This window comes from Zeus faber (assembly GCF_960531495.2).
Source record: "Zeus faber genome assembly, chromosome: 1".
Classification (NCBI taxonomy): Eukaryota; Metazoa; Chordata; class Actinopteri; order Zeiformes; family Zeidae; genus Zeus; species Zeus faber.
The window spans coordinates 43,441,795-43,457,475 of record NC_137193.1 but is presented as its reverse complement, the minus strand read 5'-3'; the positions used below and the strand labels follow the sequence as shown (position 1 = coordinate 43,457,475).

The following is a 15,681-nucleotide window of genomic DNA, read 5'->3' as shown; positions in this document are numbered from 1 at the left end:
CCAAGTTGCCAACCTTTTCTCAAAGTTAGTTGGGCCCTGGTATAGTATATTTGTAGCCTCTTGTCGCCTCGCTCTCTCTCTCTCCAACCCTCCCTCTCATCTTTCTTCCCCTAGGAGCCGGTGGTGAGCATGGCCAGTGTGGACACCCAGGCGTCCATCCCCATGAACCTCTCACTGTCTGCTCTGCTGAACAAGGAGCCTCTTCTGGAACTGCTGCCAGCGCTGCAGCCGCTGGAGCACCACGTGCGCTACGTCATCACCCACGGCAACGGCGACGAGTACTTCCGCCTGCTGGAGCGCCGCGACGGCAAGAGTGTGTTGCGGCTGGGCAGGAGGCCGCCACCCGCCGGCTACTACCGGCTGGAGATCGCCAGCCTGCCGCTGTTTGGGCCCCGCAAGCTGCGGCAGCTGGAGAACCAGCACGACAGCGACTACCTACTGGGGGAGATCGGGGACGCCCTCCGCATCAAGCTCCACATCCACCTGCACTGAGCTCCGAGCGCTGAGCTGCCCTGGACTAACCCCAGAACCCTAAACACCCCTAATTGACCTTTGTATTCTAACCTGACCCATTTATCCTGCAACCCCGCCCCCGCCCCCCTATCCCCCCGTCCCCGCACAACCTGGACCATCCCCACCGACCGTGGGGGGTAAACAAAGGGCTACGAAAGACTGAGTCAACCCGGCCCAACTCTACCACCACTTTGTTACTGTTTTATTTTAATTGTCTTATGTTTTAATGTTCTGTCACATGACGACCCCCCCCCCCCCCCCCCCCAAACGACCCCCCCACCCAGTTCTACCCGAGAGCTGGAAGGCGGGGGTGGTGGAGATGACAGAGAGGCGGTCAGTGTTTAGACCACAGCCACCCCGTCCGACACGTCAGACTCAACACAAAATGGCTGACATAAGGTGCGCCAAGCACTTCTAGAATCAACCAAAGGAATCGCACATAGTTGAGTTCTTATTGGAGCGTGAGAAGGTGCTGAGAGCGGCCAAAGATGGTTTTAAATTGCGGTACAGTGGTGAGCGATTTAATTCTTCTTCCTCTGCACCGTAGCGTGGTGAGGTTTGGGTCTCAGGATTCTGTTGTGAAGCACCGTGTGGTCTTAGCGTTCTCCGGCCTCTCTGTAATCCAGGTAAAAATCACAACACTGGGGAGCAAGGTTTGTCACTTCTCTGCCCTATTCAGTATTGTAGTTTGTCGTTTTTAATATATTTGTATTGCTCAAAAAAAAATGTTCACACAAAGGACTGCATCATCTACACAGCGTTCCAGGCTCTTCACCCCGACTAGTTTCCAGAGTAGGCAACAAGCGTTATTCATCCATTTTTAAACACAATTTACCTTTGTCACGCCTCCACGTGCTGACAAACAGGGATTGAGTGGGTTTCCGCATGTGTGTGTTTGTGTGTCACGTTCCGTTACCTCAGTGCTCCTCACGATATCCATCAATGGAAACCCAGGTTGTAATGCTGCCTGCAAACCAACAGAGGGCGCTCTGGTCGCTCAGCGTCTACTACAATGTCCAGGTAGAACAGCAGCAACAGGCGCTCAGGTCATAGTTGAGTTTATGCTAAAGTGTTAGCTTAGCAACGGGAAGTTTAAAATCAGTTTCTTTAGAGTTCGGCAACTGTTTTGTGTTTACCAAAGCTTGTTGGCCGTAGTTTATTAATATTATTATTATGAATAATAATAATAATAACAATAATAGTTTCAGCTTTAGAAAGTCCTGTTTTTGCTCCAGCCAATTAGCCACAGTTGCTAATTAGGGAATCCACACGATTGACTCCAAATTTTGGAGTTGTATTTTACTTTTCGAACCCCAAATTTTCCGACCATTTTCACTGAAGTTTGTCACCCGACAGAGGCTGAGCTCGACGACTTGTAAGTAGACTTCAAGTAACTCTGTATACTTTTCTTTAAGCGGGATTTGAACCTCGTGTTTTGTGGGTGCAACATCTCCGCAAACATGAAGAGAAACACGACTGGAGATAAACACACAGTGGTACAGCATGATAGCTGCACGTATTAGGGATTGATGTCAGATATTTAAAGACGCGCACAGGGCGAACACCAAACCTCCTTCAAACACACATCAGGTCGGCCTCCAGTTTTCATGTTTGTTTGTTTTATTTTTTTCTCAAAGAGAAAAGAAAAAGGTGCTAGACAAATGAATACCATCTTTTAAAGCTGTACAAAAGGAAAATGCAGTCTCAAATCCGGATTGCAAAAAGTGACATTTTGTACTAGGTTGTATTGTTGTTTGTGTCCGTCTTTTGTATTGTCTTGATGCTGAAAAACAATATTATCAAACTTTGCTTCTTGAAAATTAAATTGTATATTTTTAAGTGAAATGTAGATTTTTTTTTTTTTTTATGTTTTGTTGTGCTTTAAATAGAGTCATGGCTGCCAAAGCAAATATTTACTGAAAAGTTAGAAAAAAAACAAAAACCCCAAGATTGAAGTCCTGAAAGTGCTGTTAACTTTGTTTTGCTCAGAAAAAAAGAAACGAAAAAACTAGACAAATGACAAATGTGACATCTTTTCCTGGTAATCTGTGCCTTTAGCATCGCTGTCAACCAATCAAGTCATTGATAATTCATCTCTTAGCTCATCCCTATGGGGCGTTTAAATAAATAATCCTGGTCTTTGTTGAACCGTAAAAAAGGAATTAAGGTGGATGTTTAATTTCAGTATTGTGAGTTGACACTGTCTTTAGATCTCGAACTAGACCAAGCCATCTCTTACTCTGTCTGTCTCTGGTGCTAAACCATCCTTTCAGTCTGAACATCCAAGGTTGCTGCACTGTCCAACAGTCTGGGCAAATATTTATAACACATAACCATTTTTAGAAAAAACCTGGGAACTTTGTATACTTTTGTATCTTTTTTGCCAGTAATTGTTTCTCTTATTTTATTTGCCACTACATTTAAAAAGAAAAAAGAAGAATGTTACGTGTGCGTACTGTATCTCAGCTTTAGTGTCAAACTTGAAACAACAACAATGCTGTCATTATCGCTAATGATGTAACTGACAAGTGCTTTTTTTATTTTAGAAAAAAAAAATAACAAGAAGTGTGAATTCCTAGATGTTAAAATGTTCTCATGACGGTGAAAGTGACAATCATTCAGTCACAGCATATCAATCATCTGATTGATCGATTATCTGAGGCTGATCAGCTCTCCAGGAATCTTGTAATTGGCTGAACTATTCTCTATGCAAGGACGGATCCAAAGCTTTATCACACGCATTTGCAATCTGTACAATTCCAGTGATTCAAATAGTATTTTGTGAACCCTTGTCCTGCGACATAAACGGCAATAAAAGTATTGTGGGTTATATTTTTATAGGATTGTTTGCTCTTTTCTTTTCTCCCTGTTCTGGTGGGTGAATGTGCACAGGAGATAAAAGTGATAAACAGCAGTGATTAGAGCGCTGAGCTGTGAGCGTTATTGATTTTCCGGGATGAACAACACGGTCGATCTGCAGTTCACCTACAAAGGGAAATTAGAAGCAGTAGTGGAAGAAGGACAATCTTTTTTTTATTTGCACTGATTCAACCCAGTATAGCAAAAACAAAGCAGCTACTCGGAAAAGTCTCTACTTACAAAACACAAAAAGCAAAGCTACTGCTTTGCCTCCAAATGTGGACCAGGACATGTACGGATGCCTCCTTAAAAAAAACGGGATCCACCGATAATAGTACTTTTAATAATACTGCGAATTTCCGTGAACACAATAGTTAGAATAGAGACTCGTTTTGAAGACTGAGTGTTTATTAGTCTTAATTGAAAATTTCTGTGGAATGGAGCCTGCAAATCTTGCTTCTTCATTTTATTTTGGAGTAGGAACTTTGAACCGGTGACGGTATGGGTGCATCCCTATCTCAGACAGGGGGCATCCTGTTGTCAATGTCCCAACAATTCTCAGTGTCCCCACTCAGGTTGGGGACACTGAGAACAATAGCAAAAAAGGCGACTCCCAAACTTGGGTCCAAGGATAGAAAAATACAGATTTTTTTTCACTATAGTTGCAGTTTGATGTACAGCGTCTTTGCCAAGCTTGGCATGTTAGCTAGAGCAAAGGGGGCAAGCGCACAACATAAAAGCCAGAGATTGCAGTAATAAGAGAGTATATACTTTAAGATATGGCTTTCTGAGTTATACCTACATGAAGACACAATAACACACCAAACGTACACTCACAACATATAATATCGAGGGGAAAAAATCCCTGGGACTTCATAAACCATCAAAAAATGGCGTGCTGCTTATGGAATTTTTGATTTGTTTAGAATGAATACAGAAGATCCTTAATCAGCACTCCACTTTAGGATGTGTCATAACAGACCTCAGGTTATTAAAGGGCGAGCTGCTCATGTGTAAACACTGTGATTTAGGATTGCTCTGTACTCTGCTATCTCTATCAAATCGACATGATGAACTATGGTGTGTCGGGACTGACCCCAAAAGCACACTGCATGTATTTGAAAACCTTACGCTCAAGAATTTGAAAACCTGAAAAGTGTTGTGGGGGTGATGCAGGTGCATGGAGCCAGAACAGTCGGAACGGGTTAAGGCAGCGGTGCAGCTCTATCCTGTGTGACTCTTGATGCACTAGAACAGCGATATTCAAACCTTTTTTGCCTTGAAGGATCCACCCCCCCCCCCTACTCCCAAGAAATGTGGCATATAAACGAAGGAGAAATTAAATAAATGATGTAACTAGCAAATTAGATCATGCTAAATTAATTGTATGGCTTACTATTCCCCTTTTTATATTTAGAAACTTTTAAATAAATTATTTCATTAGTGCAAATTAGTTTGGGCGAATGTCTATATTGAAATAATTAAATCTTTCACTTTCTCTGCCCTGAACACTGAAATACCCAGAAGTCCCCTCTCCATGCCCACTGTACTCCATTCCATCCAACCTATACCAGGGCGTAGTCAAACTGGCCCCTCTCTAGCCCCTCCTTGTGGTCGGTCCAGGACGATGATGGCATACGGCTGTAGGGGTCCAGCAGGATCCTGAAGCACCTCACCAGCAAGAAGACCAGGAAGAGCATGAGGAGGCCGACGAAGGCCAAGGCGGTGCGCTGCTCAGCGTCCCCTCCGATCAGGGCAAGAGGGGGACTGATGCTGCTGCTGCCACCAGGGCCCCCCGGGACAGAGGAGCCCACCGGGGCCAGCAGCATCCCATAGTCCAGGGTGGGGGCATCGTTCATTCTCCAAGGGGCCTGAAAGCAGGGCTTGGACACTGACTGGATGGCTGGTGTGGGCAGTGGACGGACAGAGAAGGAAGGAAAGTTGTTCATGTGGAGGACTGTGGCCTTTGAGCGGTCAGGCAGTTGGAACCTTGGACGGGAGGTGTCAGACTTCCAAAGAACCCCCACAAAACAGTGGATACACTGACTGGGAAGCAGTTCACTGTGATTAGCTGAAATTATGGTTCTGGAGATTGTGGACCTGGTTTGTCTGATTGAGATGCTGATTGTCTCCGACCCTCTCAAGAGCAATCACTCTTGTTTTTAATTGCCCTTGCAAAGAGGAAGGTCGGCGAATAAAGTTTAGAAGGTGAGTGAGGAAGAGGAAGAGTGTGGGACAATCCCCAGAGGAGGGACCACAAGGTGCCGCCTAAAGGGTGTTGGTTCTTATCAAAGCATGACGTGCTGAGACACATCCCCTGGCTGGACACTTCAGAGCTTCATATCTGGGTCATTCGATGTGATCACCCAAAACCCGCGCTGGCCCTAATCTGCTGTGACAATGTGATAGACGGACACACTTTCACACATACACGTCTTGAATTATACAAAGGAGCTGGCGTGACGTGTATTTATTACAGCCACTATGTCGCAACACGCCTCAACATAATCAGTGTGCCCACACCCAGATATATGCAGCTGTGTGTATTTGGGTGTGTGTGTTTTTGTTTGTGTTTGGTCAATGGGTTACCAGCAAGGCTAAAGATGGTACAAAGAAGCAATTTATCGCACCTGCTGAGTTCAGCAACACTTGGGTGAGTATGTGTTTGCGTCTGTAAGCGCGTGTTTGTGTGTATGGCTAATTGGAGGAGGAGGCCAGTGAATCAATGGCTCTGGGTGTGTATCGACACCTTGCTGGCGTCGCCTGCTAAGGAAGCTGTTTTCCCTTCACCGTGCTGGGCTTAAAAAAAGTGGGTCACGCAGCGCGGAGCTGTCAGACGTTCAAATTAACATCACAAGCTCACAATTTCCCTTCTGTGATGATCTTTTGAGGAGTTCTCTCCTTAGTCAAAAAGAGAATCAATAGAAGGTGGAAAGGGGATGAAGGTGCGTTGAGATGCTGATTTGCAGCCGCCACCAGTTGCCTCGTGCCGGCGTCTCGTTTAAACAGGTCGGTTATCAACAGAAACTGCTGCTAGTCTTGAGGAATGGAGTCTAAGGAATGGTCTGTGGGCCTCTTTTTAGTGGTCGCTGCAGTTGAACAGAGGTTTGGTGTTTTTCAGAGGTCGTGTCTCAAGGTTGAGCAGGGGGGGGAAGCTGCAACCTTCTTATCTCTTCAGGTCGGCAGCATCGACAGTCTGAAAGGAAAAGAAGAATCTGGTTTGGAAAACACCCAGATCGCTGCCTACGTGCTCAAAATATAGCTCTATATCAGATATATCCATATAAATAAAAATTTCTCAATATTGTATCTTACCTACTGTCACTTTATTACAACTACAATTACTTAAATGAACTGGAGAAAAAAAGTCATTAGATCAAATAAAATAAATTGCTATTGCAATATTTCTTTTGCCATTGGCACACTACAGGACTTTCAAAGTCGTCAGATCGCTGTACTGTTCACACTACACAACTTTCTGTCTTTTGATCAGGAATCTTGCAGTCTTGTGGTTTTCACAACATATGACTGATCAGCAACAGGGGGTCACACATTACAAGATCTTTCATCAGGAGGAATCCACGACGAATCTGTCTGGTCTCCAAAAAACGTTTTGTCAGGAAAACACACGCAAGAAATGACGCGATACCATGTGTGGGACAAGATTATCATTATTATTATTATTATTATTTTTATTTTTTTATATTCTTGATCATTGTAAAAAAAAAAAAAAATTCTAAATGCAGAATTTCAACAACAAATATATTAAATACCTAGAGAAGAAAATTAAAATAGGTATGTTGTGTGTTTCTGGCTGCTGCTCCTTTATAGCTGGTTGCGTCACTCCCGACTCAATCCCGACACGACCAGATTTTAAACCTGCTTGATAACTCACCGCCGTCTGCGAGCACTTGGCGAGCGCTTGGCGAGCAGTCGGATCGTGTTGTGATCAGTTCACACCACAGGCTCGTTACTCAACGGAGCGCACTATTATTTGCCTCTGATCTGGGGCTTTGCTCAGCGATCTCCAAAAACCTGTCGGCCCAGAATCACGTAGTCTAATGCCTCATTAGCCATTAGGGGTTCTAAAGTTTAAATTGACAATAAACAAATGAGAGGTTTAACAATTTAAAGCAATTTCATTGACAATTTAAACTTCACATTCACTGTTTTCAAGTTACACCTACATAAAAAAAAGATACAGATAAGGAACTGGTTTACTAACCAACTAAGGATCTATATTCCTCCATCTTTAAAGTTCGGACAAAGCTTCTGCGAATGACGTAACTAAATGTAATGTAAAGTCAATGGGATCAAGTTTGATTTTATGAACGTAATATAAAAACTGAAAAAATCGAATAATTGCTTAAGGATGATAAAAATAATTTCACATTAAAAAAAACCACAAACCATAAAAGTGCTCGGCTTAAATGTCGCGCCCCTTGATGGATCGCACCACAGGGAGATGATGCTTCCAGGTCTCATTACGTGACATTATATCATCGTTACACCGCCGCTCGTACAATAACTAACAATAACTCTGTGACATCGGCGTCTGGGAGCTCAACAGGCCGCAGCAGATGACACTCAATTAGTAAAGTGATTACTGTGGCATTAGCAGCACATTAGCTGTAATGAAGACATGATTCTATTCCGCGCGACGCCGCCCTCATCCGTCAGGGCTCTGTTACCTGTCGGCCAATTGTTCGCGGCTTGACCCCTTTTCCTCCCTTCATTCATGGCGGCGGTGGTGGGGTGGGGAAGAAAAAAAGTGTTGTGGAAAACGATGATGGGCTCATGAATAATGTAAAATCACATCTCCCTTGGCCGACCGGGGGGAGAGGGAGAGGGAGAGAGAGAGCGAGACTCTGCTATAACACCATTCTAGATCATTCAGTGTGAGCAAAGAGAAAGAAATGGTTAAAGAGGAGGAGATTATAGAATATAAATGAAGAGATGGACAAACAAATGGATCGTTTGGGATCGATGCTTATTGATTTTGCTTTATTGACATGAACATACAAGGAGGACAATCATAAATAAAACAAATGAGTATGAAAAAAGAGAGAGGTGGAGAGAGATGATGATGAGAGATGAATCAAGAGAAAATGGGAACAGATGAACAAAAGAGGGTACAGGGGGGTGGACAAAGGAGAACAGAGGGATGGGCAGGGGTTAGCTGGCACTGTGCCTCCTCCATGCATCTCTCTCCCTCTTCATGTTTCTCTCTCTCTCTAGTCCATCTTTCTCTGTCTCCGAATCACCATCTCTTTCTCCATTTCCCTCTCTCTCTTTCCCCGTCTTCCCTCCCTCCTCTGGTTCAGAGTCAGAGGTCTTCCCTATTCCACTTCATCATGGTCGCCCACTTTCCCTGAGGTGCCTGCTCTTCCAGACAGGCGTGTGTGTGTGTGCGTGTGTGCGCGTGTGCGTGCGTGTGTGTGTGTGTGTGTGTCCAGTTTAGTACTGCCAAATTTTGAAAATTGGACAAATATCAAATGTGCTTTCAAGGACAATGTGCTTCCACATCCACAGCTTCTCCCCGCAGCAGAAGCACAAACCACCCGTCGTCTCCACCCGACGCAGTCTTGTCTTTATGGTTTTAGTAACTTAAAATTCCAGCTGGGACCTGTCTGTGTGTGTGTGTGTGTGTTTTAGGGATGTTTAGTCAGTTTTATGGTCAGCTTGGTACCAGGGATGCACAGGTGTGATATTATTATATATCAGTCCAACACCGGGCTACAATCGGGCGTCGGTATCAGCGAATATTGCCAATGCAAACATCAAGGGTCAGAGATATTAAAGAATATGTTGGCTCTTTTTCTACCCAGATATTATTAAAATGTTGGTTCCCATCATTAATAACTGTTCAAATCAAAACCTCAGTGAATTCCCCATTTTCCAAAGGGATATTTAACAAGTTTTTTCAGGCTTAAACGTTTGCCCCATTGGACGGCATTGACTGCACTGTCTCAAATAGAGAAAATAAATCGTGACATGTCAGTCATTGAAAACGTCACCTCAGAGTCCAAAATTATCATTATCATTCAGCAGTGTAGTGGTATTGTAGCAGGGTACTGTTTATGGTTTTACTATTTATGGTTTTAGAAAAAGAAATGTATCTGTTGCCTGTTACAGGATTAACGTGATGGTTTTTAAAAAAGAGCTTAATTTTGAGGGTTTTCTGAGATGTTTTATGAGCCTGATGAATAGTTTCTGATTATCAGCCTTTCATTGAGGTAGAATTAAAAAGGTTTTGTATTACCGTGTTGGGGGTATATCCCTCAAATGAAGATAAAAGATAAAAACATGTGGGCAGTTTAATTTTAAGATCGGTTTTCAGACATTTCCATATATTTAAATATGATGAACCTCCACTGAAATGGAATATTTAACGTTGTGTTTTGAATCTACAAGCAGGGTGTTGTGGCGGAACATCGGTATCAGCAGGTGACACTGTGGTACTGTCACAGCGGGAGAGAGGCTCAGGGCATCGCCCAGCGCTCGATCTCACATCGGCTCAGAACAAACTGGTAACGCGTTGAGATTCAGAGCAGATGGAAGCTCCCCAGGATTGATATCGCTCCAACACCGTAACAAACACACACATCAGTGTAAACCTTAATATGGCATTATGTTCAAACATGCGCACAAACACAGACACAGACATAAACACACAAACACATAAATACAGGTTACTACTGTTATGTAAACTGTTAAAAATGACTGGTTCCCTGAAATAGAATGTATTTAAAAAATGATCTTTTAATAAACTGAATTTCAGTAGGGTAATGTCATTCGTTTTTGATTACTAATACAACTTATTTTTTAAACTACAATATATTTCCTTTCCAAAATATTTAAATTTAAAGTATGGCCTGCAACAATGATTTTCAAACTTTTCTACATCAGGGGCCCTCAATTGAATACACATTAGTCCACATTTGAGCCTTGTCACACAAACAACATGCAGCAGTGGCCTTTCTACATCTATAAGTATTTAGGAAATCCAACAAATCTTTGTGTCGGCTTCCAGATATCGGATTATCTGACCAACATAAATAATGTAATGGATTACAGTAATTGTAGATGTAGCCTATTTTGTTACTCACAAACCCTGCACACGCTATGCAGTATATGAGACAAAAACTCAAACATACAATTGTGCACACACACAGTCCTATATTAATCCATACCTATTAACACATTTGCATGCACACATAAACACAGAGACACACCAACTGGGTTAATGTGATAAATCAATAAGAAATAAGTTCAAGGCTTCCTTTGATGACGTTGCCATATATATGCATTCCTTCATGGACTGGATTTCTCCATGCCAAACATGCATCGTGATGCGTAGAGAATTTTCCAGATGTTTGATCTTTGATCAAAAAAATAACTTTAGTGTTTCAATTTGCAAAGATTTTTATAATTAGGGGCCACCCACCTCCCAAATCCCAATGTAACCCCTGCATTCAGATGCGTAAACACACCAAAGCTGAAGCATGATGCTTATAAATAGGTAGATTAGAAACAATTTACGCTATGAGCAGAGGAAAGCCAGTGTAGTGGGAAGTTTACAGAGTACATCACACACTCACCTGCCTAAATATCCATTGAAACATGTAGAACTGTACGAACACCTCTTCTCCTCCGTCATCCACCCCTCTTCTTCACCCACTTCACTCTTCACTCTGGCTCCAGCTCTGCTTCACCTGTGAAAATCACAGAGAACTCTGTGGCTCAGAGAAATACTGCATACACACACACACACACACACACACACACACACACACACACACACACACACACACCCAGGCCCATTAGGAACGTGGGAGGAAAACATAACCTGATGACCCCAGCCCTCCAACGCTGTTCCAGGAACCCACTACTCCGGGGGTGAGTGATTTAAAAAAAAAAAAAAAAAAAAAAAAAAAAAAAAAAAAAGATGTCTGGTTTTATGAAAATGGACTTGATGTGGCTATGTTTGTTCCTTTTTTATAAGAAACTAATCAGCAAGGTGAACATAGTGTACGTCACACTGTAGTGTGTGTGTGTGTGTGTGTGTGTGTGTGTGTGTGTGTGTGTGTGTGTGTGTGTGTGTGTGTGTGTGTGTGTGTCTTGAGTGTGTTTGGGAAACTGTTAGTGTGTATGTGGGTGCGTGACTTAAGTTTGAATGTGTTTTGTAGACTGTGTGTATGCCAGAGGGAGGACAGACAGATTGCTCAGCTTAATTTTCCCTGTCATTAAATCTAACTCCCCCCATCAGCCTCAATCAGCCTCAATCAGCCTCACACACACACACACACACACACACACACACACACACACACACACACACACACACACACACACACACGCACATACATACATACATATACACCCGCACCTTAAATCACACACACATCACGTGCGTTTCCTCGCCACAGGTAGCCGCTCCCTCCTCACGGATCCATTGGTCAAGCCAACATTGACAGAACTCATCAGGGTAAATGAAGCTCTACATCATTTATTAGTTACCTCCTCGCCGCCCTGGGGGCATAACCTTTTTTTCCCTCTTTCACACTTGCTATTCTTCTCTCTCTCTCGCTCTCTCTCTCTCTCCCCCTCAATCGCCATCTCTGCTTTTATCAGTCACACATAGACACAGACTTACACACACATTTTATAGAAAAACTATGCAAAACACCATTTTTATCAGGATGAGTGTCCAAAGACTATAGTTTTTGCATCAGCGTAGTTTTTAATTATTTATAGACTAAAGCTGTTCTTTAAAACGAATGAAACTTCAGAAACAATGGGAAATGTAAAATGAGAGAAGCAGTACAGTAAAAGAGGGAAGAGGAGAGAGAGGAAGAGTTGGAGAGAGAGAGGGGTAGCAAGTAGAGGGAAACATGGATTCTGGTTCACTCCCTGTAGGTCAGGTGTCTCAAACTACAGGCCCTGGGGCCACATCCGGCCTGCCAAAGAATTTAATGTGGCCCGCTACGTTTTTATGGATGGATTGGAATTGGACTTGGATTTATATTTTCAGGATATAAAACAGATTGAAATATAATAACGAAGATTTCTTTTTTTATGATACAAGTCTATTGGTAACAGACAGAAAAATTGTGACAGTATGTTTTGGGAGTTTGAGACCCCTGCTAAAATTGTAAATGTCCCCCAAGTCAGAGCCACTATGCATGCCGGGGAATTGAATGAACCCTTTCCAACTGCATTCTTTTAAAGATAAAGTGGAATTGGAAAAAAGGCAAATAAGAGCCATTTATCTCCAAAGTCCACAAGCTAAGACGGCTACCCCCACCAATCCCCCACCCCCTCCCCCACCTTCACATCACATTAAAAACAATAGTGTTCAGGGTTAATATGTAGCTCAGGGCAGTCAATACACACACAAAACAGATTTTGTACATAAAAATAGAGGTGTAAAGCCACTGAGCGAAGGTGTTGATACCATCCATCATTGAGGCTCATTGACAGAGGCTGTTTGATTTTCCTGTGTATTTGTCTCGTTTCATTCATCACCCCAGGGGGGTTGTGTCACTGGGGACCGGGTCACCTTGAGCCGAGAACAACAACAAGTGCTCCCCAAATACCAACCTCTCTTAACCTAATGCCTGTGTTTAAATCCACAGTCCACGGTTCAGCAGCAGCTATTTTTAAAATCACATTCAGAGAGGGAAGGGTTTACAGAAACACACATGCTAAGTTATGCATGTGGAGATAAACACACACACATACACACACACACGTATATAAACTCACATTCACCTCTCCCATGTTTTACTAGAAGCTACAAACAATAGTGACCTTGGAGTCATTTCTCTTTACTCATAGGCAGCACAATAGCCCAAAGCCGTTCAGTTCCCTGTATAGCCGGTCATAATTAGGTTGCCAGACGCTCAAAAGTAGTAATGGTGTTAAAGTTTGCCAATTAAATATTCTGCAGTTCCAGCACAGCCTACAGCTAAACTCCACCCTGTACTGTACACTTTGAATATGCACAGTGTGAAATAAAATGTTCCTGTCCTTTCACAGACTGTGTAGGAGTGAGGAATGCTGACCTTTAAAAAAAACCCCAAAATGGTAATTGTATATTTATACATTCATAAGGAAACCATCCACCGTCAGACTCATGGATAACACCGTGTTCCTCCTTGCTCATCAGTCTGAAGTTTGTGCATTTAATATGGGGGCACTAAAAAGAAATACCTGAACCTCTGCAGTATTTTCTCCCATCAGTGCAGAGGAAGAGTTCTAGCCATCTCAATAAGCAGTGAAAAATGAACAAGGGAGTGTGTATATAAAAGGAGGAGACAAATGGACATGGAGAGAAATGAGGCAGGAATGGGAAGGGGGAGGGGGTTGGGGGATGACTTTCCTGAATCACAAAACAGCAAAGTAGCGAGAGAGCCGAGCCGCTCTGTGATCGCCATCCATCCTCCTAACCGCAGCCCCACCTCGACAGAAGAAAAGCCTCGATCAGCATATTTAAAAAGAAGTTTCAAGGTCACACAATCCCAGGCTCCAGTTCAGCGTTCCTTTCCTATTAACTGCTTTGTTTGGTTTGAGCACGATGAGCCCTGATTGAAATGGGTAACGGAGAGATCTTATTGAGCAGAGTGTGTTCCCTCTCTGACATGTCCTCTGTCTGTTCAGACGCTGTTGCTCACATCTTCTTCCACTATGGTTTTTTGAATGCTCCCGGACACCTCAGATATTTAGGGTGGCGGGTGGCGTGCTTTGGGAGTTTGTGATGTTGGAGATGCACTGCTTCACAAGTGCCGAGTTTACACCAAAGGACTTTCACTAGGAAGATCTTAAGTCAATCTAAAAAAGTAAATCTCTTTTTTTAAGGTCAGTAAGAGCGTTCAGAACCTCTTCTGCTCAGTTCCAGACTACGTCTGGTCTCTTGTGAGAATATCAGGTTGGTTTGATATTATTAAGACTAGTCAAGACTTAAGTCAGGAGTCTCGACTCCTAGAATCCCTTAGAACCTCCATAATTCCAAATTGTGTGATCCCTTGAGGTCCCCGTCCTGCTAAGTCTTATCGTGTGTGCACAACTGGAATGGAAAGGAAAGTATTTAATGTGTGGTGCTCTCTTTTGAAAGTCTTTAGGTTTTTCTCTTGAGACTCTTGCCCACTTTCTAACAATCCGCTTGTCTGTTTGTGTTTTCAAAATAAAATAAAAAGGAATTGGCATTTTTAGTGAAGCCTTTGCAGACAGTGGCAATGATTTTTTTATTTTTATGTTTTCTATATATATTTTATATTGTTTATAGTGTGTACCTTGATATGCTCTCTATTTTCTGCTGTCCCCTTTTTGCTGCTGGAACGATGTAAATTTCCCCATTGTGGGACTAATAAAGGTTTATCTTATCTCTTATCTTATCTGATACACAGCTGGTTTGACTGATACTTAAAAACGTCTAAACATTCGTATTTTAACGTATTTTAGTTGCAAGTTTAGACTGGGTGAGGCTTTATTCCTACTACAGACAAATGTAATTTTTTTGACAGTGTCTAAATGTGGCTTATAAATGTGACACCCAAATATACATTTATACCATGTGGACATCCTGAATTCCCCCCCAGGGATTAATAATGTGTTATCTTGTCTTACATAAATCGTAAACATTTCAGATTAGAATTTCATCACCCCTATTATCACATCAGCCCCCGACTCCCATTTTAGTCGTCTCTTTCTTTCTCTGTTGTGTATTGTACGATATAACAATTCTGTCAAGTCATGAAAATGTTAATAAGTGCAAACAGTAACACTGCAAACATATACTTTATATAGGTTTTCTTGCTTTTCATTTCACCAAGTCACGACTGCATCAATAATTCTCCCATTGTGAGCAATACCCCCCCAAACATACACACACACACACACACACTATACACACAGACACACTGTAAAAGGTAAAATATTGAACATTTCGTTGGGCGAGAATTGCCTGGACAAGTTAATGACATTCGTTCGTCACTGAGATCAATGTCCATCCATTTCTCTGTCTTTGATTTAGTCTGTCGTTTCATTGTCATGAATGTGCATGCAGTAACAGAAGAAGGTTAGACATAAAAAAAACGAAATATTCTGAATAATTAAAATCACACTGACATGCAGTACCCAATTCAAGCACCCACTAGACTGACCCTGTTTGGCTTCCAAGGTTGGACGAGTCCAGGTCCAATCAGAGTCCAGCTCCAGTCCGGGTCCAGTCAAGAGTCCAGCGCCAATCCGGGTCCAGTCATTCCGAGTCTGTCCATGTGCCAGAAATCCCACCAGGTCTACATCTTC

The 15,681-nt window shown here is 42.7% G+C and overlaps 2 protein-coding genes across 2 annotated transcripts in view; one reads left to right on the top strand and one right to left on the bottom strand.

The window, feature by feature from the left end:
* Positions 1-3,351, top strand: part of fbn2b (fibrillin 2b) — an 84,351-nt gene extending 81,000 nt beyond the window's left edge. The window contains exon 65 of the mRNA XM_080009205.1: positions 115-3,351. Coding sequence (XP_079865331.1) covers positions 115-492 — 378 coding nt within the window. The 3' untranslated portion in view covers positions 493-3,351. The remainder of the gene's footprint in view (positions 1-114) is intronic.
* A 1,586-nt stretch (positions 3,352-4,937) lies between these two features.
* LOC307232366 (cortexin-1-like) lies at positions 4,938-5,321 on the bottom strand (the record flags this gene model as incomplete). Its single annotated transcript, XM_080003355.1, has 1 exon — positions 4,938-5,321. One exon carries the CDS (start codon positions 5,319-5,321, stop codon positions 4,938-4,940), a length of 384 nt encoding a protein of 127 aa, XP_079859481.1.
* Between the last annotated feature and the right edge of the window lie 10,360 nt (positions 5,322-15,681).